Here is a 22,148-nt window from a genome sequence, read left to right on the forward strand (position 1 = left end):
TCAGCCAACCATAGTCTGCTGAGACAAAATCGGCAATCATCAGAGAAGCACCTTCACCCTTAGGATAAGGCTTTGGGGTCTCAGAGTTGTGTACCCAGCGAATCTGATGGCGATCATGAGCATAGAAAATTGACTCATCATGAAACCAAAGAACAGTGTGTTCCTCTGGCTGTGATCCAGTGAGTTCCTCCTCTCCATTTATGTCCCACTCCCTTGTTGACTTCGCATATTCAGCCATTGTGGGCAAGAACATGGTCTGCCAATAATACACAACATCTTTGCACTCATGCCCATCTGAGTATTGTCCTCATTTTTCCTTGCACCACTGGTATCCCATTATGTGTAGCCATCTCTGTGCTGTGTGCAGGCTGATTGGTTTTTCGCATCCTTGATGCTCTTTCATCTCTGGGGTATTGAGGAAATTTACAATGTCTGCAGCAGAGATGTAGGGGCCAAGCCTGCGAAGGTGAGTTTCCAGTTTTTCTTTCAAATCTTCATCTGTTGTCAGAATTGATGAACCCCAGCGACCATATGGATTATCTGGAAGTGATTTATTGTCCAGAAATTCCCTACACCATCTCCGTAAGCGTGCGGGATAGGATTTCCCACGATTCCACACATTCGCGACTGTCACCGATATCTTGATCCAGCCAGCATCTCCACCTCCATCCACTCCAGAACCATACAAGTGGAGAAGCTGAGCCATCTGCTGGATTCGCACCCGCAGCATTAGGTTAATCTCAACCTTTTTGTAGCCTCTCCCTGTGTTTCGTTGTGGCTTCAAGATGACATTGAGATCTTGTGCAGCCTTGACTGCCTCTTCTTTTTTGGGTGGGGGGACATAGGGCCGCGAGTGTTTTTCTACTTCAAGAGGCTCACTCTGGGCAGTTGCTGAAGATGCTGGTCGCAGGCAGAGCTTCCTGGGTGATGGGAGGAATGCAGTGGAAGCGGGATTGGGATTGGTGGGTACTTCCACATTTTCTTCCTGATTTTTGTGAATGGATGCGTCTGAATTGTTTGGAATGTTCAGGGGAATGTCAGACACTTCGCTGTGAGGGTGTTTCCAGGTGGAATCTTGTTGGATGTTGAGGGAGGTATGGCGGATTTCATTGATCTCGGTGACAAACACATCAATCCCAGCACAATCTCCCTCTCTATAGGAAGTGCCTAACAGTGCTGGGTCACTGTACTCATCGCTAGAGTCACTCAAGAGTGCTGAAGGACTAGGTTGAGTTTGGGGTGTGGACTGTGTGCAGGAAGTTGGAGGAGGATGACTGAAAAAATCAAGGACTGTGCGTTTTTTCCCATCAATCCTTGTCTTTTTCTTCATTTCCTGAAGCCTCCCACTTATAGCTCTCTCCTTTGCTGCATCACAGCACTGGCTGCGTTCAGAACGGACTCCATTTATCATTGAGCCTGGATATGTAACTTTGTTACCCGGAATGTTTCCCCGGACATTCATTAGGTGAGAAAGCCTTTTCTCAGAGTTGCAGAGGAGCTGAGTGAACACATCCTTTGAGACTATTGCGGGGTTGACTGTTTCATCAAAGTCCGAGTCACTGTCAGTGTCGCTGTTTGCACTATCATAGACATCAGAATTGACATCAATCTCTGGTTGTCCTTGCATTGTGTGGTTCTCTGAGACATATGGATGCTCTGGGGAAGGAGGTGTGGTGATTGATTCTGTAGCAGGATTAGATGTATTTCCGTGTAATTTCTAAGGACAATGCAGAGTGTAAATTATGACTTAACAAACACTTCGTTCATGACAGTCCCACCTTCTGGGAGAACCTCCCAAGATTGTTAGCTTGTTTCCGCTTTTTCCCTAAAGGCATAGCACACAGTATCAGGGGATTAGGGGGGAAAGGGTGTCCACGCTTGTTGCTTTCTGTTTCGGTAATTCAGCAATTACCAAATGAATTGATTTAAGAAATCCATGCACACCAAAATTTTACTGTTCATTTTCCAATTTTATTTCCTAAGTGCCAAGGATTGAAAGCAGACTCAATTCCAGGAGAAAAACCAAAAACCCTCTCATTTCCCCGTGAGTCTGAATATTTAAATTTGGCAACCACAATGGTCTTCTCTACTATGTACTCTACAGGTTGGTGGGCATAGAATTCACTACAACATGTTGTGTAAAAAATGAGAGTGTTGGTTTGTTTCAAAACAATTTGTATCTGGATAGTGATGACTTGTGCACGTCGTCATTCTTAGTTATTCATCCATCGTGGATGAAGAGTAGAATTTTGGTTGAATAATAGATCCGGCTCGAACCAATCGAGGGCCATTCCCTTGAGGTAGGACTGCGCAAAGATGACCTTAGCGTGGTCGCTAGCAAAAGCAAGGGGACGGTCCTGGAAATTGAGTTCGCATTGGACCAGCAATACTCGGAGTTCTCGGGGATCTTTCCCATCGAACTGTTTGGGCTCACGGACCTTGGTCCGGAGAGCAGAGGATGGTGGAGGTGGTGGACAACCGGTGTGATGAGCCAGGCTGGCAATGGCTTGGGCTAATTGTGCAATAGCCACATTGGGGATGGGTTCGGCATCGTCGGTGGTTGGGACAGTGGGGATGGGAGGATCAGCAGGAGGAGGGTCGACGAAGTCGGGGACCTCGGAACCGAGTCCAAAGAAGTGGATGGGGTCTATGGGTTGTTCTGTGGTGTCTCCGAAGTCGGAATCTGCAACTGGTGATCGATTCCTAATGGGGCGCATGATCGGAGTCGATGGGAGAGGGGTTTCAAGATTAGAAAAGCTTCAAAACTCAACTGGGTTTCTCGCCAATCGACTAGGACCAGGCTGTGAGGGTTCTGGGGACGGTGAGGCAGAGTTGGGAACTAATGTGCGTAGTTGCGAACGAGTGCGGGGGGCTTTTGGTGCCATACAAGATGTGTACTAGTCAGGGAGTAATAAAATACTGTCAGAGACCGGGTCGAGACAAAGGAGTGTCTCCGTGATGGAGGGCTTCGGCCTCAGCGACTTATGCCAGGAGCGCTGTGCCAAGTAAACACGTCCGTGCCCTAACTTACTAACTGGCCACCAGAACTGAAGAGGGTAAACTCTAGTCGATTTTATTACTGGAGTGTAACCTATGTACAAGTTAAGTATATATAGTTACAGGGAGGGCGGGTCCGCAAATGGTGGAGCCAAGCAGAGCGGAGCTAATGGGGTTCAGACATTAGCCGATTGAATATTACCGACGAGTCAGGTTACGGGGTTAGCGGAAAGGCAGGCGATAACCCAGAAACAGAAAGGAGGGATAGGCCCGAAGGTGGGCTTGCAGGGCAAGCAAGTGTATTGCCCAGCGGAGGTGGGAGTGCGCTAGCGGACGTCAGAGCTGTCTGGAAGCCTTCGGGGCTCCGTACTTAGGGAGGTGTAGGTAATAAATTGAAAGGAGGGGGTGGTGACCATCAAGGGGTACCGAGGGGATTGCGGAATATGGGAGCTCCGAGGTTAGTGAGGAAGGAGCGGAAGTAGACCGGAGGGATCGGAGGGATCGGAAGTCGATGGCCAGGGATGGATATGACAACCAGGAGGAAGCTAATGCAGAGATGCATTGGACCATTTGAGGTAACGGAGGTGATAAACGAGAATGCCTACCGATTGAAACTTCCCGACTCCTACCCTATGCATAACATGGTGAATGTAGCGCACCTAAGGCCTTATCGTTTACCCGGTGACATCTCAAGACCGTTGCTGTCCAACCCCAGGGATGATATAAAAGCCTCGGAAGAGTTTGAGGTAGAAGAGGTGGTGGGGCGCAGGAAGCGGAAAGGGAAATTCCTGTACAGGGTGAGGTGGAAAGGATATGGGGCACAGGAAGTGTTGTAGTTAGTTCTCTTCATTTTCTATTCAATCTGTGCTCCATATAGTGTCATGTGACTGCCAAGTCGCTCTTTACTGTTCTTACTATTGTAATAACACTAAAGTGCAACTCAGGCAAGTCTCCTCTTGTATATACTGTTCTTACTATTGTAATAACACTAAAGTGCAACTCAGACTGAGGTATCCTGCTGAGATACAATACTTCTAGCATGTGCACTTCCTGCACCACACACTCTGCGCGCTGCATGATCTGGCCCCAGATCTATTGTATCTCAGCTGGTGGCACACCCTGAGTTGGACTTTAGTGTTTATACAGATAGTAGAAACAGTAAAGGACAACTCTGGTGTCATGTGACGCTTATAGAGTGCAGATTGAAAGAAGAAATAAGAAACTACAACAGGATCCTACCTCATGTGACTTCTGGGTATCCCTGGAAGTTTTTGCCATATTGGGGCCACTGTGGGAAAGTGAGAAGTTAACCTTCTTCTCACTTTCTTACCCACAGTAGGCAAGTGTATCTACTTGCCCTTCTATTCATACACTTTCTTACCCACAGTAGCATTGTGCCCTAGGATGGGCTGTTACAGGTCAGACTGTGGGATGTAGAGAGAGGGGTCATGGGGACCCAGGGTTCACCCCCTGATAATTTTTCTCTATTTTTTGAGCCCTTGATCATCTCTCAGCAGCCAGTAGTGCCAAGCGTAGTTTTTGGGCTGAACCAATTCAGTACCAGCATGTTATGTGCAATTGTACTCTGTTATAAAATGAAATAAATTGTTTTTATACTCTGTGGGCATTGGTTGTTAGAACAGGCGGATTCGGACGACTCCAGAGTGGAATTGGAGACTTTCCGTGGAAGGACCTCGGCCTCAGCGACTCAGGCGGAGTGCTGTGCCATTGCTGGTTGTCCTGGGGGTCCCTAATTTCGGATCTAGCAGAGGGAAAGTCTCTTGGGGGCATGATTTCAGACTGAGGTTACAAGTTACTATGTACATTGTATATAAGGAGGGGTCCGGAATCAAAAGGAACAAGGGTAGGACGAAAGGAGACAAAGGGAGATGGAAAGAGGAACAACACCGAGGGTCAAGGGTTTGACTCAATGGTGTTTCTCAAAGGAGGAATGAAGGGCCAAGGCCCAAGGAGGAAGGAAGGAGGATGGGAGTGGGGAATGGCCAGCTGACTGAATAGAAAGGAAGCAGCAGCCCAAATAGGAATGAGGGAGTATAGCGGAATTGAATGGAGCAATGCAATAGTTGCAAGGTCCGACATAAGTCCGGAAAGTCCGAACTCGGAAGTTAAACTCCGGAATATTGGCAAACATAATTAAATGGAATGAGCTAACCAATACAATGGGTATAAGTGGAGGTGGGGTCAAAGTCCGAGGTCGGAGCTAAGACCGGAGGTTCCAGAGACAGAGATGCGAACGGGATTCCGGAGCGGAGGTCCGGAGTCGGGAGCATAGGTGTTGCATGCTCATCTGGAAGGTGTCGAGGTTGAGGTCAGAACTGGGATGTTCCAGAGTCGGACCAAAGGTGGTGTCAGAGCCGGAGGTGGGATAACCTCTTGGGAGTCGGCAAGGAGAAGGTGACAGAAGGGAAGTAAGGCTCCAGAGTCAGTTTCAGAGTTCCGGGAGCCCAGAGTGGAGGTCGGGATTGTATGGATATGACATTGGTAGGTGATCTTCGCATCTTAAGGAACATAAACTGCAAAAATACTGGCAGTGTAGAGTATAGTAGGTTATCCCACCTACAATGATACCCAGAGATGAAGTCCTTCCTGAGTCCTTGGAGGATGTAATAGACGTGAATCCAGATTTATTGCCCAAGGAAAAGGAACAGCTCTGGACCATGGTGTGGAAGCATGAGAAGGCCTTTGCTATGGCTGGGAACCTGGGACGATATGATGCCTGTGTGCACATATTACTGAAAGAAGGTGTGAAACCCATCTTGCTTCTGCCATACCATGCTTCCCCTTTTAAGAGAGAGATCATCAATAAGCAGTTAGATGCCTGGTTGGAGATGGGGGTGATCGTGTTGTGTTTTGTGTTGTGGGTTATTTCTTTCAATCTTCGCTTTATAGATAGTCATGTGATACTGAGTGGTTCTTTACTGTCTCTACTATTGTATAAACACTAAAGACCAACTCAGGGTGTGCCACCAGCTGAGATACAATACCTTGTGCAGGTACATGCTCCAACTTTGGATAATGTCCTCCTGAGCCAGGCTGGTCTCCAGACTGAGTAACTCTTCCACATTCAGGGATATCACTTCTGGGGTCTGGGCCAGACGTGACAAGTGGTTGACATTAGAATGTGTGAGGCCAGATGGTGGACTATGGCCATCTTCAGGAATGCTGCAAAGACTAGACCCCATGCTGCTAGGTGATGGTTGTAGTTTCCGAAAGTCCTCACCCATTGTAGTGCTGCATGGTCTGTGATTAAGAGTAGGTCCTCACCTTCGATGAACAGTGTGAACCTGACTAATGATTCCTTAGCTGCTAAGGCTTCTCTCTCAGTTGCCAAATATCACATCTCAGGGCCCTTGCATGTTCAACTCCAATATGTGATGACTCTTTCCACCTGGATGGTAGATTCTTTGAAAACTGGCACCCACTGTGTAGGGAGGGGGTGGTCATCTCACCTGGCATTCAGCTTCTTTACCATCTCAGGGACCTGCTCCCATCGATCATATGCAAGTTTCAACTTCTCGGGACAAGTGCAAAAAGTCGGATTCTGTGGATTCTACCCAACAACGCACACTACATACCCACTGATACTTCCAATGCTCATTCCCTTACTATCCAACACTCCATACACTCATTCCTTATTTTTCCATATTTTCCCCATCATTCCCAACAGTCCCAAGCCAAATTCCCACACCCAACCATGCTGCCAATTTCACCCCCCTCTCCAGACCTCCATAACCACACATTAAACCCAGCTGTTTTTCTACCCGTTGGTGATGCTCTACCTTACTCCTTTACCCATGGAGCATTTCCCAGAATGGCAATCCCCTACTTGGATGGTTCAGCATGGTGTAGAGCCTCACATGGTCTTGACAGCACCTGTCAGTGGCCGTATCTCAGGAGCTACTGCACCAATTGGAACAAATGAGGGTTCGTTGGAAAGCTGGAGACGAGAAGGTTGCTGATGGGAGGCTAGGCGGGCGCTGTAGCGAAGTGTTGCGGAGTTAACTTTTACAATTCCCATTTCAGATCCATTATTTCCCCATTCATTCATATTTCCTTTGTTGTTTCTCTGTCCCTAATTGGATATTCCTTATTTACGGTTGCCTAACGGCCTGTTTAAATTTCCCCATTCCATTCATTCCATTTCCAATCCATATAAAATAGAAAATAGCTTGTACATAACAAGTGAGTACTGAATAGACCCATGAAGGAGTAAAAAGCAGTTACATCCAAGTGGAAAAGATGCCATCCATGACCCTAATGTCTCCCCTGAGCCTGTTGCTAACGTCTAAGACCCCTCCACACATAACCCTCAGCCTTGACGTTGTAATGGGTCTATCCAACTAGACTCAAGACAGGAAGGAGGGGGGATAGGAATCTCACTGAGGGTCAGGTCTGAGTGGGTATATTGGTCCAGTTGAGTCTGGTGCTGATACTCTCTACCAAACTATACAGCAGGTCCCGGAAGAGTCCGATCAGATAAGGAAAGAACATCACATGACAATAAGAAAATGGAAACATCGGGCTCTAGACACCGGATATGGAATCAGAAAAATAAGGAAAAATAAGGAGTGTGTATGAGAAGTGGGTGAGAGTATGTGCTATGCGTCTAGGATTGGGGAGCTTGTTGAGCATGGTAGAATCGCGGGATTTGGCTCGTTTATGGTACACCGGCAAATCCCCGTTACAACGTCCAAGAGAGACATAGGTGAGTGTTTAGTTGAGGTTCTGGCAGACCCAGTAGCTATTGAGACTCAGCAGGACACCTCAGTCTGAGTTGACTTTAATGTTATTACACAAGTAAGAACAGTAAAGAGCAACTCTGGAGTCACATGACGCTATATGGAGCATAGATTGAATAGAAAATGAGAGAAACAACTACAACAGTAGCACCCCAGGACCAAAAACCCGGACCTCCCACCACATACACAATCACTACCGCCCTCCCCCTTTTCTCTGTCTTGAGTCTAGGCAATAGACCCATTACAGCATCCCTTTGAGATCCTTGATAACCATCAGTTGTATCTGCTGTAATATACCTGCCAAGGCCACATCAGACATGTCAATATAGAGCCTGTAACCCAACCCTTTCATGGGATGTCCCTGACCAGAGCTGTGGCCAAGGCATACTTCAGCAATGAGAAGGCTTGTTTGCATGGCTCATGCCAGATCCAGGGTGCCCCATTGTCAGGGACCAACCCAGGGTTGAGAGCGTCTGGGTATATCACCTGGGGCTGAGGGCCCGGTAGGGTGTGATGCGGGCGTGTGTAACAACAGACCTGAAGCAGACAAGGGTCCCTGGCCACTTAGGCTAAAGTGGGAAGTGTGAGAAGAAGGTTGCTTCTCAGTTCCCACTTAGGCTGTGTTTATATACATGTAGTTAAGGCCACATCATCTATGCACACAGCCACGTCCATCCAGGTATCTCCACAAGAGATCCCAGGAGCACCCTGTTGTAGTCTATCTACCTCTTGTTTCCTTTGTTTCTCTTCTATTCTTCTCTCTATATAGTCACATGACTGCAGAGTCGAACTTTAACTGTTACTACTTGTGTATTAACACTACAGTTTGACTCAGGAGTCATTTTATTCCTATTCATTCGCTTAACTTACTAGCAGTCGAGATTGTCACCGCTGATCTGCTCCTTATTGACATTTGGTTTATTCCTTTATTGACACTCGGTTACCCCTTTATTGACATTTGATTTATTTGTATATTGACATTCTGATCCACCACCATATTGGCACCTAGATTGTTGGCTTATTCATTCTGCCTCCCAACTTCGCCGTCCTCTGTTCCATTCATTTCTTCTGTTCCATTTCCCTGGTCCTTTTAGTTTTGTCGCACTTACCATCCCACTCCCATCCCACACCGGACCAGCTGGCCCCTTCTCTGTTCTCCTTTCGTACTTATACTTGTAGTTTACTGTCGATGTACCTCAGTTCGAATATCAACTAGAATTCCCCCCCAAGTACTCTCATCTTAAGTTCACCTCTCAGTTCCATCTCCACTTAAGTCAACGTCGCCACAAGGTACCTCCTGCTAACTTGAAATATGGGACTATTGTAAACTCTGAAAAGGGTGGCCACACCAGGATTCGAACCAGGGTCCATCCAACATATATTTGGAGGTGATAACCACTACACCATATGGCCACAGCAGTTCTCTAGGAGATTGCATCAACCAATAGGAGGCAGGTCTATCGTACTGCAACAGGGACAGCCTAGAACATGTGGTGCAACGCTCCAGCCAAGTCGTTGAAGCCGAAGTCCCAACCACCACGATGCCTTGCAATGGAGTAGCTCATTAGCTAAGTGTCCACTCACGCTGCTGTACTCCACTCCACTTCCTGCGAATACCTTGAATACAGTTTCTGACAGGCAGTCTGGAGTAGACTAGAGTAGACTTTAGCCTTGATACAATAAGTAGAAAGGATAAAGTCGACTCCAAAGTCACATGACTATATATAGAGTGAAGATTGGAATGAAAAGAGACAACTCAAACTACAACACTCCCCCTCAATCAAACTCTAATCTTCTGAGTCCTAACAAGGAACATTGATGTTGATGGAGGTCTCAGGGAAGAGCCTTAGTCAGGATGTCTGCACAATTCTCCTTTGAAGCAACCCATTGGATCTTCAACTTTCCCAAATCCACCTGATCCCTAATCCAGTAATACTTGGTGTTGATGTGCTTCATCCTCCCATGGTGTTCTGGATTTCTTGGCAACTTTGATGGTGGACTCACTGTCCATTTGAAGTGGGAAAGGGGTGTTTTGGGGATATCCAAGTTCCTCAAGAAGGTATGTCATCCAAGTTCCATCTGAGGCTCCAGAGTTGGCAGCATAGAGCTCTGCTTCAGTGGTGGATTTGGCCACAACTTCTTGACGTCTACTAGACCAGTTAACACATGAAGAACCAATAAAGGTGGCATATCCAGAAGTGGAACAAGCCTTTTCAGTGTCACCAGCATAGTCAGAGTCAGAGAAAACTGAAAGTGAGACTCCCCCAGAATGAGATGGCCCAAACTCAAGGCAATAATCTAAAGTGCCTTTGAGATACCTAAACACTCTCTGAATGGCCTCCCAATGAATTCTGCCTGGGCAGGAGTTGAAGCGACTTAGTAACCCCACTGCATAGGCAATATCAGGCCTGGTCCCAATAGCCAAATACATGAGGCTACCAACAGCACTCAAGTATGGCACTCCCAACATGTAATCCTTTTCTTCCTTAGACATATTGTCAACCTTGGAGAGTGTGATGGAAGGATCAAGGGGAGTGAGAAGGGGTCTAGAATGTTGGTGATTAAAACAATTGAGAATGTCAGAAGTGTGTTTGTGTTGAGAGAGCCAAATCTTGTGTTGGGAGCGATTCCTGTGAACTTCCAATCCCAAGATATAACTAAGCTCCCCCAGATCCCTCATCTCAAACTTGGTCTGGAGTTCCAACTTGACTTTGTTGAGAACTGCCAAGTCATTGCAGGCAAGGGTAATGTCATCCACATAGACTGGAATGATTACTTTCACCTTGTCCTTACCCCATACCCAGATAGAATTATCACTTGGGCACCTCTTGAAACCAAGATTGTTAGATACTGATCCAGGGTCGGGCACCGAAGGTCGCCGATGCGGACCGCTAAGGGCTGCGATGGCCGCGATGCCTCAGACAAGGCCCGAGGGTAGGGCATTTGGCCTCAGCAACTCTAAAGGGAGTGCTGTGCCCCCTAGTTGTCTCTTGGCCCTCATTTCGAACTTACTGGGGCTGCCTTGTTGGGGTCAGGGCTTGGGGTCGTGGTCAAGTCGATATTAGAGCTAAGGTGCTATAATGTAGTATACAGGATATATATATGAAGGTGAAATGAATAGAAGCGGACCCGGGCCGAAGGCCGAAGGGTCCGGAAGCAAATAGGAACAAAGAGCGGGGTTGGCCGCACCGCGGCCGGCAATGACCGAGGGTCAAAACAAACAATAACAGATAAATAAACGAAGGGGTGTAGGGCCGCGATAGCGGCGATGGTATCATAGCGGAGTAGGCGATGTCGCGGAGTCACGCTAGGTCGGTACCAGAGGCGGACTCGGGGCAGGGAGGTCGGTGTGGCTGTGGGGGAGTCGGCCAGGTGCAGGGGAGCCTAGGGACAAGCAGGGAAGTGAGCAGGGGGTCCTCAGGGAGGATAGGGCTGAGGTCGGGGCTCGCGCTCACGCTCGCATAGCGGTAACGGGCTCGGGCGGCATCGGGACGGGCGGCTAACGGGCCGGAATGCACGGCCGTGACAAAGATCCAGAAAAGTCTCATGGAGTTTTCGATACCATTGCCTTGGACTTTGCTTCAGGCCATAGAGTGACTTCTTCAAGTGACATACCAAGTGCCCCTTCCCAGGCTCCACAAAACCTTCAGGCTGAGTCATATAGATATCCTCATCCAGATCACCATTCAAGAAGGCAGAGGAGACATCCATATGGTGAAGTTCCAAGTCTTCAATGGCTGAAATGGCAAGGAGAGAGCGAAGAGAAGCAAATTTGGCAACTGGGGCAAAGGTTTCTGTGTAGTCAAGGTGGGGTTTCTGGGAAAAACCTTGAGCAACAATCCTAGCCTTGTACCTTTCTATAGTCCCATCTGAGTTCTCCTCAATCTTAAAAACCCACTTGGAACCAACAGATTTCCTCCCCTTTGGAAGTGGCACCAACTCCCATGTGTCATGAGACAGCATTTGGGTGTACTCCTTCAAGGCAGCCTCCTGCCACAATGGCCAGTCATCACATTTCTTGGCCTCCTTCATAGACTTAGGCTCAACAGTTGAAGTGGAGAATGCAAATTCAACCATCTCCTCCTGTGAAAGAGCCTTAGAGAGGGACTTGCTCAGCAGGGCAGAGGCAGCCATATCAGACTCAGAGTCATCTTCATCAGAGCCATCATGGTCTGAGTCAGATTGGACATCTGGAGTTGGCTCCCTTGCATCCCACTTGCTAGGAGGAGGTGATGGGGTAGGATTGACTTTCCACCACTCACCAGGTGGCTTCCCAGCATTGGAGCGAGTTGTACGATGAAGGGTAGAAGGGCCAGGTGATGGAGAGGGTGAAGGGTGAGGAGAGGGTGGTGCAGGAGAAGGAGAAATGGATGGTGGTGGTTGAGGAGAAGGAGGGTGATGGACAGGTGGAGGGTTGGAGACAGTGTCAGAAGTCAAAATGTCAGATATAGAGTCAGACAGAGGAGTAAAGAAATTTCTGGATGAGTGATCTCCCCCTGACTCTGGCACTGGCTTCAAGTGTAAGGGGTGATAAGTGTCTTTGAGGTTACCAGGTCCAATACCAGGCAGGGTTTGCTCATCAAAAACCACATCTCTTGAGATCACAGTCTTGCCAGTTGACAAGTCATAAACCTTCCAACCCTTGAAGTCTGCTGGATACCCAATGAAAATACCTCTATGTGTTTTTGGCTCAAAACTCTTCCTCTTATCCTTCTGGACATGGACATGTTGTAGTTAGTTCTCTTCATTTTCTATTCAATCTGTGCTCCATATAGTGTCATGTGACTGCCAAGTCGCTCTTTACTGTTCTTACTACTGTAATAACACTAAACTGCTACTCAGGCAAGTCTCCTCTTGTATATACTGTTCTTACTACTGTAATAACACTAAACTGCTACTCAGACTGAGGTATCTGCTGAGATACAATATATGAGCCCAGTTACTCTGAGGGGACCCCCAGGACCTACCATGACTGTAAGCCGGTCTGTGACCTTTGCAGGGTAGGTTTAATCAGCCACAGGTCTAGGGGGAGTGTTGTAGTACGATAGACCTGCCTCCTATTGGTTGATGCAATCTCCTAGAGAACTGCTGTGGCCATATGGTGTAGTGGTTATCACCTCCAAATATATGTTGGATGGACCCGGGTTCGAATCCTGGTGTGGCCACCCTTTTCAGAGTTTACAATAGGACATAGGCCTGGCAACCAAAAACTCTAAGGTGGGAGAGAGATGGTTTGGAACCAAACCAGGCTTCATAGGGAGTCATGTCCTTGAGGGAAGAAGTGGGAGAACAATTTAAGACATGGAGGAAGGAAGCCAATGCATCCCCCCAGAAAGAACCAGGAAGTTGAGACTCATGCAGAATGGAAGTAATCCCTTCATCCAATATTCGATTAGTCCTTTCTGCTACTCCATTCTGCTGTGGGGTCCCCCTGGTGGTATGTTCCCTCATAATCCCATGTTCCTTCAAGAATTGGTCCATCTCCCTACTCATATATTCCCCCCCTTTGTCATCCCTAAGTGCCTTGACCCGAAAACCAGTTTGATTTTCTGCAAGAGCCTTGAACTCCTTGAAAGCAGCAAATGCCTGTGACTTGTTCTGTGGCAAATAGATGACTCTGTAGCGAGAGTAGTCATCCACAAAGCTGATCCAGTACCTGTGCTGCTGGGGAGTTTGAGCTGAGATAGGACCATGAAGGTCTGAGTGTACAAGTTCAAGAGGTTTGTGTTGTAGTTTGAGTTGTCTCTTTCTTTCAATCTTCACTCTATAGATAGTCATGTGACTTTGGAGTCGACTTTATCCTTTCTACTTATTGTATCTAGGCTAAAGTCTACTCCAGACTGCCCCAGGGCTGCTCACCTGAGTTACTACACAACCTGCCTCCACCCGGGTCCACCTCACCCGGTACCTCCCCTCCTCTCATCCTGTGTCCTTCTTTCCTGTACTTCCTCCTTTCTACCTCTCTTCTATTTCTGTTTCTATTCCTATTCCTATTTCTATCTTACATGGACTGTCATATCCATTCCCAGCCATCGACTTCCGGTCCCTCCGATCCCTCCAGCCTGCCTCTGCTCCTTCTTTACTAACCTCGGAGCTCCCGTATTCCGCAATCCTCTTGGTACCCCTCAATGGTCACCACCCCCTCCTTTCAATTTATTACCAATGCCTCCCTAAGTATGGAGCCCTAAGACTTCTGGACAGCTCCGACGTCCGCTAGCGCACTCCCGCCTCCGCTGGGCAATACACTCGCCTGCCCTGCAGAGCCCACCTTCGGGCCCATCCCTCCTTTCCGTTTCTGGGTTATCGCCTGCCTTTCCATTAACCCCACAACCCGACTCGTCGGTAATATTCAGTCGGCTAATGTTTAACCCCGTTAGCTCCGCTCCGTTCGGCTCCGCCATTTGCAGACCCGTCTTTGCTGTAACCATATATATATCCAGCTTGTACATAGGTTACACTTCAGTAATAAAATCGACTAGAGTTACCCCCCTTCAGTTCTGGTTGCCAGTTAGTAAGTTAGGGCATGGACGTGTTACTAGGCACAGCGCTCTTGGCATAAGTTGCTGAGGCCGAAGCCCTCCGCCACGGAGACTTTCCTTCATCTTGAATCTGGTCTCTGACATGGACGACCTTCCTTTGTATCTATAGTTTGAGGTGTCTCTTTTTGTTTCAATCTTCACTCTACATATAGTCATGTGACTTTGAGGTTGACTTTATCCTTTCTACCTATTGTATCAAGGCTAAAGTCTATCTCAGACTGCCCCAGGGGTGCTAACCTGAGTTACTACATTATTGACCTGCCCATGACGTGCATACAACATGCCCAGCCCTGGACGCTCTAGGGTGCAACCTAGTGTGCGTGTGTGCAGCATATGCCCTCAGGATCCCCCATGGGGACACCCAAGTGACTGCAGCTGTATGGGGGGTGACGTGGCAGACCTCATGTGACCCAAGCTGCATGTATATAAACACACCTGGGGTGGGAACCAAAGAAGTAACCTTCTTCTCAACATTCCCACTTCAGTCTAAGTGGCCAGGGACCGCTGTCCCACATCGGGCCTGCCAGTACACATGCCCGATCTACCCCCTGTGAGGTCCTCAGCACCAGACGCTAGGCCTGGACCACCTTGACCCTGGACACGTCCCTGACAGGTACGCACATACATATATCAGAGATAATTGGATCTGAAGGTAAACAAAGGTTACCAAGGGGTGTTGTAGTCTATCTACCTCTTGTTTCCTTTGTTTCTCTTTTATTCTTCTCTTTATATAGTCACATGACTGCAGAGTCGAACTTTAACTGTTACTACTTGTGTATTAACACTACAGTTTGACTCAGGCAAGTCTCACTTGAACTTTAACTGTTACTACTTGTGTATTAACACTACAGTTCGACTCAGGAGTGCCTATAAGCTGAGCTGCTATAAGGGGAAGGAGAAGTAAATAGAAAGATTCCACAGGACAAATATAGAATAGGCGAAAAGCCCGAATTACATCTGAAGTTTGTGGAGTGGGAGGATTAGAAGCCAACTGAATGGTAAGGCCTGGGCCCATCTATGAATGAGCAGGGGACTACAGGGGAAGACATTGTAGGAGGGTAGGACAGGTGTACTCCAAAACATTGAATTTTTCGCGATATACACATCAAAAATGGGTGCTCACCCTTGTACATTATTAAGGATCGAGAATGAGAAAAGTGAACAATAAAAGAGAAAAGAAAGGCCTTTCATATGAACTGAATGAATGCATCCCCAAAGGAATCAGTTGAGAATTGGTGGAGAAATTGTGCAGAGGAATCCTCTTACATTTAATCCATGCACTTGACCAAAACTCAATCAGAAAAAGGTCAAAGTCAACGGTGGAGGATGATCTAGGGGTCATTAATTGTGGAATAATACCCATAGACCCAGCACAGGATCTCATCCAGAATGGAAGAGTAGTTGTGGAGAAACCAAGGGAATTATCTGAATCCTGGACTTGACATGTGTCATGGGACCACACAAGAACATCAGATGGTCACGTTTGGGTCAGCCTCAGCGAAATTCCAGAGGAATTCAAGCTAGGAATATGCGAGCAATGCAAGGGATATTGTCAAGGAACTTTCGGAATTTTGGGAGATAATTTAGTCCAAGTTTCCCTGTGCATGGACAATTGTATCGAGGATCCCATGCCACTGAATTCCCGTTCTTAGCCAATCCTACACCAAATTCCACAAAATTGGTATCATCTGAAAGCTACAGTTGAGGAGAGTCAGATGGTATGAAGGGACAAAGTTTTGATGCAGTGATGGGTGTGCGTGTCAGGGGACATCTCACGGGTCCCTGTGACCCCCCTCCCCCATGGCCCACAACCTAAAGGGACACAGCCCTGTCCAGGGCACACTGCTGTGGGTAAGAAGGTGAGAAGGAAGCTAACTTCTCACCTTCCCACAGTGGCCCAATATAACGAAAACTTCCGGAGATATCCGGAAGTCACATGAGGCCCAAGACCGTGTAGTAACTCAGGTTAGCACCCCTGGGGCAGTCTGAGATAGACTTTAGCCTTGATACAATAAGTAGAAAGGATAATATACAAGGAGACTTGCCTGAGATAGACTTTAGCCTTGATACAATAAGTAGAAAGGATAAAGTCAACCTCAAAGTCACATGACTATATGTAGAGTGAAGATTGAAACAAAAAGAGACACCTCAAACTACAACAGACCGGGCATCCAGCCGCACAGAGCATCTGGCACAGGGCGCACACAGGGGGTGCAATGGCTGGGTGTGCATGCGGATGTGGGTGCGAGTGCAGGTGTGGGCTAGGTCAGGGTGTGTGCCCTGACAGTGTGATATGGCGAAGTTTTTGATTTTCACTTCATTTTTCTTTTGTTCTTCGGGACTTTACTCAAGCCAACAGTGCCCGAACCTTACCACCATTGGTGGTGGAGGCTTACTCTAGCCAAAGCCATTTGTTTTGGAACTATTCCTTGGCACAATGTAGCAATTCGATATAAGTATGTACTTTAGTTAGGAAAGAAAAGTGAATTCCCCCTCTGTTAGAACTGGGTGAGGGCAGACAATTCCGGAGTGGAACCGGAGACTTAGCAAGGAGGGACCTTGGCCTCAGCGACTCATGCGGAGCGCTGTGCCATTGCTGTTTGTCCATTTGGTCCTTAATTTCAGAGGCAGTGAGCAGGAAGTCTCTAGGGGGCATTTCTGGTCGATTTTAGACTGAAGGTCCAAAACGAGTATGTACAAGTGCCTGTATATAATGGGGAGACGAAAGCACAAGGAAATCAAAGGGGGTCTGAATTGGAACAAAGGTGTCCAAACAGGGACAAAGGGATGATGGAAGTGGATTGGCACTGAAGGTCATAGGTTAGAATCTGTGGTACATCCGAAAGGAGAGCAAAGCCCAGAGGGGCAGGAAGATGAGGTGAAGTGGGGGTGATGACTAACTGGCTAGAATGGAGAGAAGCAGCAGTGCAAATAAGGATGAGGGGGAAATGCGAAAGATACATTACAAGCGGTGAAAGTGCCGAGTATGATCTGTGGAGCTCAGAGGTTGTGGAGGCGGGGTTGAAAGTCCGAGGGATGTTGGCAATGGTGTTTACGTAGTATGAGGTCACCAATGCAATGGACTTAAGCCGAGGTGGAGTCAAAGTCCGTGGTCAGGATTAAGATGGGATCTCAGAGTGAAGGTACGGGACAGCAGTGGAAGGCTGTAACTTGGCAGAGGTTTGGCGGAAGAGGGTCAGAGGGAGGAGAATGATGAGAGGAGTGGAGGAGGAATGGTGTCAGGTCTGAAGGTGAGTATCAGAGCAGATGGAGGTAGGGTAGGAGAGGGACAGACGGGTGGGGGTGACGTGAGGAGTGAGGAGGAGTAAGAGGAGGAGGGTGGCAAGAGGAGTGATGTTTGGTCCAAAGGTGATTATCAGAGTGATGAAGGTGAGGGTCCGGGAGTCGGATCGGGATTGGGTATGTACAGATATGACAAAACCTAGTACAGTGGACCTCCCAACCCCTTTTTGCCCCCCCCCCCCTCTTCTTCCCTGAGTTGTCAGGGAGTGAGCTGGAGCGCTCCCTTCTTTCTTCCCCCTCTCTCCCCTCTAGGAGTCCGTTCCTGCTTGCAATGGCTGGAAAGGTCCAGAGCCCGGAAGTTGTAGTCCGGAAGATTGGGGTTGTAGAAAATATCAAATGATAAAACAATAAAGAATAACATGACCAGAGGTAAGGTAGGAGTGGGGAGGTATTGGAGGGGAGGAGGTACCAGAGGCACATGACCAGAGGTGCTGGAGGTGTGGAGACCAGGAGTAAGGAGGGTGGATAGGTATGTAGGTATGTTGAGGGTTACCAACAATAAGCAGATCCGTATCCTTTGAACAAGAGGTCCAAGGAGGTGGAGGTCTGGTAGGGGAGGTCTGGAGGTGATGCAGAAGTAGATGGGAGGCAGAGTGGGAGAGAGTCGAGGGAGGAGGCAGTCCCAGGATTGTTGGCATCGACCAGAGGCAGCAGAGAGAGATTGGGAGGGCTGGTGGAGGTCATAGGAGTCATCTAGGACTAGGGCAGAGGGAGGTGGAAGATCTGGGATATGACAGTTGCAATGACTGTCATATCCGTACATACCCAATTCCAATCTGACTCCTGGACCCCCATCTTCATCACCTCCAGAGTCCTACCCTACTTCCCTCCACTCCAATACTCACCTTCGGACCAAACATCACTCCTCTCACCACCCTCATCCTATTACTCCTCCTCACTCCTCACATCACCTCCACCCTTCCATCCCTCCCCTACCCTACTTCCGTCTGCTCCAATACTTGCCTTCAGACCTGACACCATTCCTCCTCCACTCCTCTCCCCACTCCTCTCATCACTCTCCTCCCTCCAACCCTCTTCCACCAAACCTCTGGCAAGTTACAACCTTCCACCACTGCCCCATACCCTGCACTCAGACACTGCTCATACCTTCACTCTGAGATTCCATCATAGTTCCGACCTCGGACTTTGACTCCACCTCAGCTTAAGTCCATTGCATTGGTGACCTCATACTACATAAACACCATTGCCAACATTCCTCAGACTTTCAACCCTGCCTCCACAACCTCCATAAGCTCCGCAACCTCCAAGCTCCATGGACCTTACTCAGCAATTTCACCAATTGTAATGTATCTCTTATTGTATCTCAGCTGGTGGCACACCCTGAGTTGGTCTTTAGTGTTTATACAATAGTAGAAACAGTAAAGAACCACTCAGTAGTCACATGACTGTCTATAAAGCGAAGATTGAAAGAAACAACCCACAACACAAAACACAACATCTCTCGCGCTTTCCCCTCATCCTTATTTGGACTGCTGCTTCTCTCCATTTTAGCCAGTTAGTCATCATCCCCACTTCACCCCATCCTCCTGCCCCTCTGGGCTTTGCCCTCCCTATCTCCTTTCAGATGTACCACAGGTTCTAACCTATGACCTTCAGTGCCACTCCACTTCTGTCACCCCTTTGTCCCCATTCGGATGCCTTTGTTCCGATTCAGACCCCCTTTGACTTCCTTGTGCTTTCATCTCTCTATTATATACAGGCACTTGTACATACTTGTTTTGGACCTTCTGTCTAAAATCAACCTGAAATGCCCCCTAGAGACTTCCTGCTCACTGCCTCTGAAATTAAGGACCAAATGGACAAACAGCAATGGCACAGCGCTCTGCATGAGTCGCTGAGGCCACGGTCCCTCCTTGCTAAGTCTCGTTCCCCTCTGGAATTGTCCGCCCTTGCCCAGTTCTAACAATGACCTGGGTGGTTTGTAAATTACATAACATTACTAAAAATGGACATATTGCTTACATAATTGGTACATATCTAAATGGGATACTATTACATGTTTTGAATATTCTTTTAAAATTTTAGAATTCATCATCATCATGCAATAAGGTCATGAAGTCAAAAGTGTTGTGGTTACTTCACTTAGTTTCTCTTCAATCTGCACTCTATTTCACATCACATGACTGCGGAGTCGTCCTTTACTGTTACTACTAGGTGTATTAACACTAAAGTCCGACTCAGGAAGCGCCTATTAACTGGGTTATAATAGGTTATGAGCCCTCTGGCTTGAAGAACTCCGAAAACGACGCTATTTTTCGATTTCTTCAATACTCTGCAAACACTTGCTCTAAACATCGCTCCTGCGGCTCGGTTTATTCACGCATCGCTTTGAAACTCATACACGACATCTGTTGCACCGCTCATACACTTGTCCCTCGGTTTCGTCGCGATCGCATCACTCTGTTGGCTACAGTCCCAACATTGATTACGCTGTTATTTGAACCACCCACTAAAGTGCCAGTGGTCAAAACTTCTCTCTTAACACCCTCTGTGCTGGGCGATTCGATTCGAAACTCGTACATCACGTACTACGCTCGACGCACTATCTTCTGTCGCACTTAGACGCCCGTCGCTTCGCTCATCTCACTCCACATCACATTCTACTTTCCATGTCATCTGAAACCACCTCAGACTCCATTGTAAAGCTCAATCCTGCAAATTTTCATGCCTGGTATGCTGAAATCGCTGATTTGCTGCGTGAAAAAGGCTACTGGGGCATTATCAATGGCACAGTCACACTGCCAGCTGAAAAAGCCCATGAAGCCGCTCTTGCCAAAGAGAAGGCACTTGGTTTGATCAGGAGAAGCGTGGAACCTGCTCTAAAAGCTGTCATTGCTGGGCTGGATGACCCCAAAGATGTTTTGGGAAAGTTGAAGGCCACTTATGGTGTCTCAAACGCCGGAATGCGCTTCAATGCGCTCAAATCCTTTCTATCGCTCACCCAACAGCCTGATGAACGAATTTCGACGTTTATTTTACGAGTTCGCGATGCACAGCGATCGTTTATCAATGCCAGACCCGAAAAATACGAGGTGGAAACATTTGATGCTGAGCTTTTCACTTCTGTGCTCATTAGCGGCACCCCTGCTTATTCTACCCTCACTGAGACCCTCCTCTATTGTAAACTCTGAAAAGGGTGGCCACACCAGGATTCGAACCAGGGTCCATCCAACATATATTTGGAGGTGATAACCACTACACCATATGGCCACAGCAGTTCTCTAGGAGATTGCATCAACCAATAGGAGGCAGGTCTATCGTACTGCAACATCCTCACCAAGCCTACCCTCACTAGCAATGATGTTGAATCAGCACTTGTCACTGCTGAGGAAACCCGGGCAAAATCATCGAATATCACGGCACTCCACACCTCTACACCTCTCCCTGCTGTGTCTACTTCGAAATCTGACCTTGAATGTGGCTATTGCGATCGAAAAGGCCACAATGCCCAGGAATGTCTCAAACTCAAGAAGTGGAGGCAACAACAACGTGCCAACAGGCAGCAAAATGCACGAGCAGCAAACCAGGACACTCCTGAGCGGTTTGCAGGCAATGCAAGGGCTCTTTCCACTCCCACCAGTGCAGCGCCTGACTATTGGATTGCAGACACAGGTGCCACTTCGCATATGACCCCTCATCGCGATTGGTTTAAGGACTACACCCCTGTTAAAGTCCCTGTACGTCTAGCTGATAACAATGTCATATTTGCTGCTGGTTTGGGTTCGGTTGTGTTTACACCGGTAAAAAATGGGAAATGCTTGCGCCAAATCGAGTTTTCGAATGTCTTACATGTCCCTTTACTCGCCAACAACCTTTTATCAGTCCTCACTCTAACGAAAAATCACAATTTCGAAGTCAACATCAGGAAGTCAACTATGAGTTTTACTCTGAACTCTGAACTCCTCTTTGAAGCTTCGGTCTCTGAGGACAACAGTGCGTTGTTAGATGGTTCTACTGTGACCCAGGCTGCACTTAGGACCTCACCTTCTTCCCCTGAGCTGTGGCATCGTCGGTTCTGTCACATTGGGCGAAATCGACTTAAGCAACTCATCTCTGGCTCACTAGTAAAAGACTTAGACATTCAGAACTCCACTTGGCCCTCTCCTTTGCCTGATATTTGTGAACACTGCTTGGCTGGCAAGCAGCACCGCTTCCCATTCCCCCAAACTGCCTCAAACCGACACACTAGGCCTCTGGAACTCATCCACTCTGATGTCCATGGCCCTGTATCAGTCCACACCCCTCAGCAACACCGGTATTGGATCACCTTCATAGATGACTTCACTCGCTACAGGGTTGTCTATCTCCTTCACAAAAAATCTGATGCCTTCACTGCTTTTAAGGAATTTAAAGCCTTTGCTGAAAAACAAACAGGTTTTGCGCTGAAGGCACTTAGGGATGACAAAGGTGGTGAATACATGGGAAAGGAGATGGATCGGTTTCTTAAGGTGCATGGGATTCTAACGGAACATACTACTACTGCCACTCCACAGCAGAATGGTGTTGCAGAACGCACAAATCGAATTCT

At 47.8% G+C, this 22,148-nt stretch overlaps 1 protein-coding gene and 3 non-coding genes across 4 annotated transcripts; 1 reads left to right on the forward strand and 3 right to left on the reverse strand.

Moving 5' to 3' along the window:
* Positions 1–307: 307 nt before the first annotated feature.
* EI90DRAFT_3120901 (uncharacterized protein) lies at positions 308–1,835 on the reverse strand (the record flags this gene model as incomplete). The annotated part of the gene is made up of 2 exons (XM_039063345.1): positions 308–1,717; positions 1,779–1,835. The coding sequence occupies 2 exons, from the start codon at positions 1,833–1,835 to the stop codon at positions 308–310; spliced, it is 1,467 nt and encodes a 488-aa protein (XP_038918437.1).
* Positions 1,836–9,097: 7,262 nt separating this feature from the next.
* EI90DRAFT_t100 lies at positions 9,098–9,170 on the reverse strand. Its single transcript has one exon. It is a non-coding gene; the product is annotated as a tRNA-OTHER (tRNA).
* Positions 9,171–12,849: 3,679 nt separating this feature from the next.
* Positions 12,850–12,922, forward strand: EI90DRAFT_t98. The gene has a single exon. It is a non-coding gene; the product is annotated as a tRNA-OTHER (tRNA).
* A 7,835-nt stretch (positions 12,923–20,757) lies between these two features.
* On the reverse strand, positions 20,758–20,830 carry EI90DRAFT_t99. Its single transcript has one exon. It is a non-coding gene; the product is annotated as a tRNA-OTHER (tRNA).
* Between the last annotated feature and the right edge of the window lie 1,318 nt (positions 20,831–22,148).

Source organism: Cantharellus anzutake (genome assembly GCF_015039405.1).
Source record: "Cantharellus anzutake strain C23 chromosome Unknown EI90scaffold_14, whole genome shotgun sequence".
NCBI classification, from domain to species: domain Eukaryota; kingdom Fungi; phylum Basidiomycota; class Agaricomycetes; order Cantharellales; family Hydnaceae; genus Cantharellus; species Cantharellus anzutake.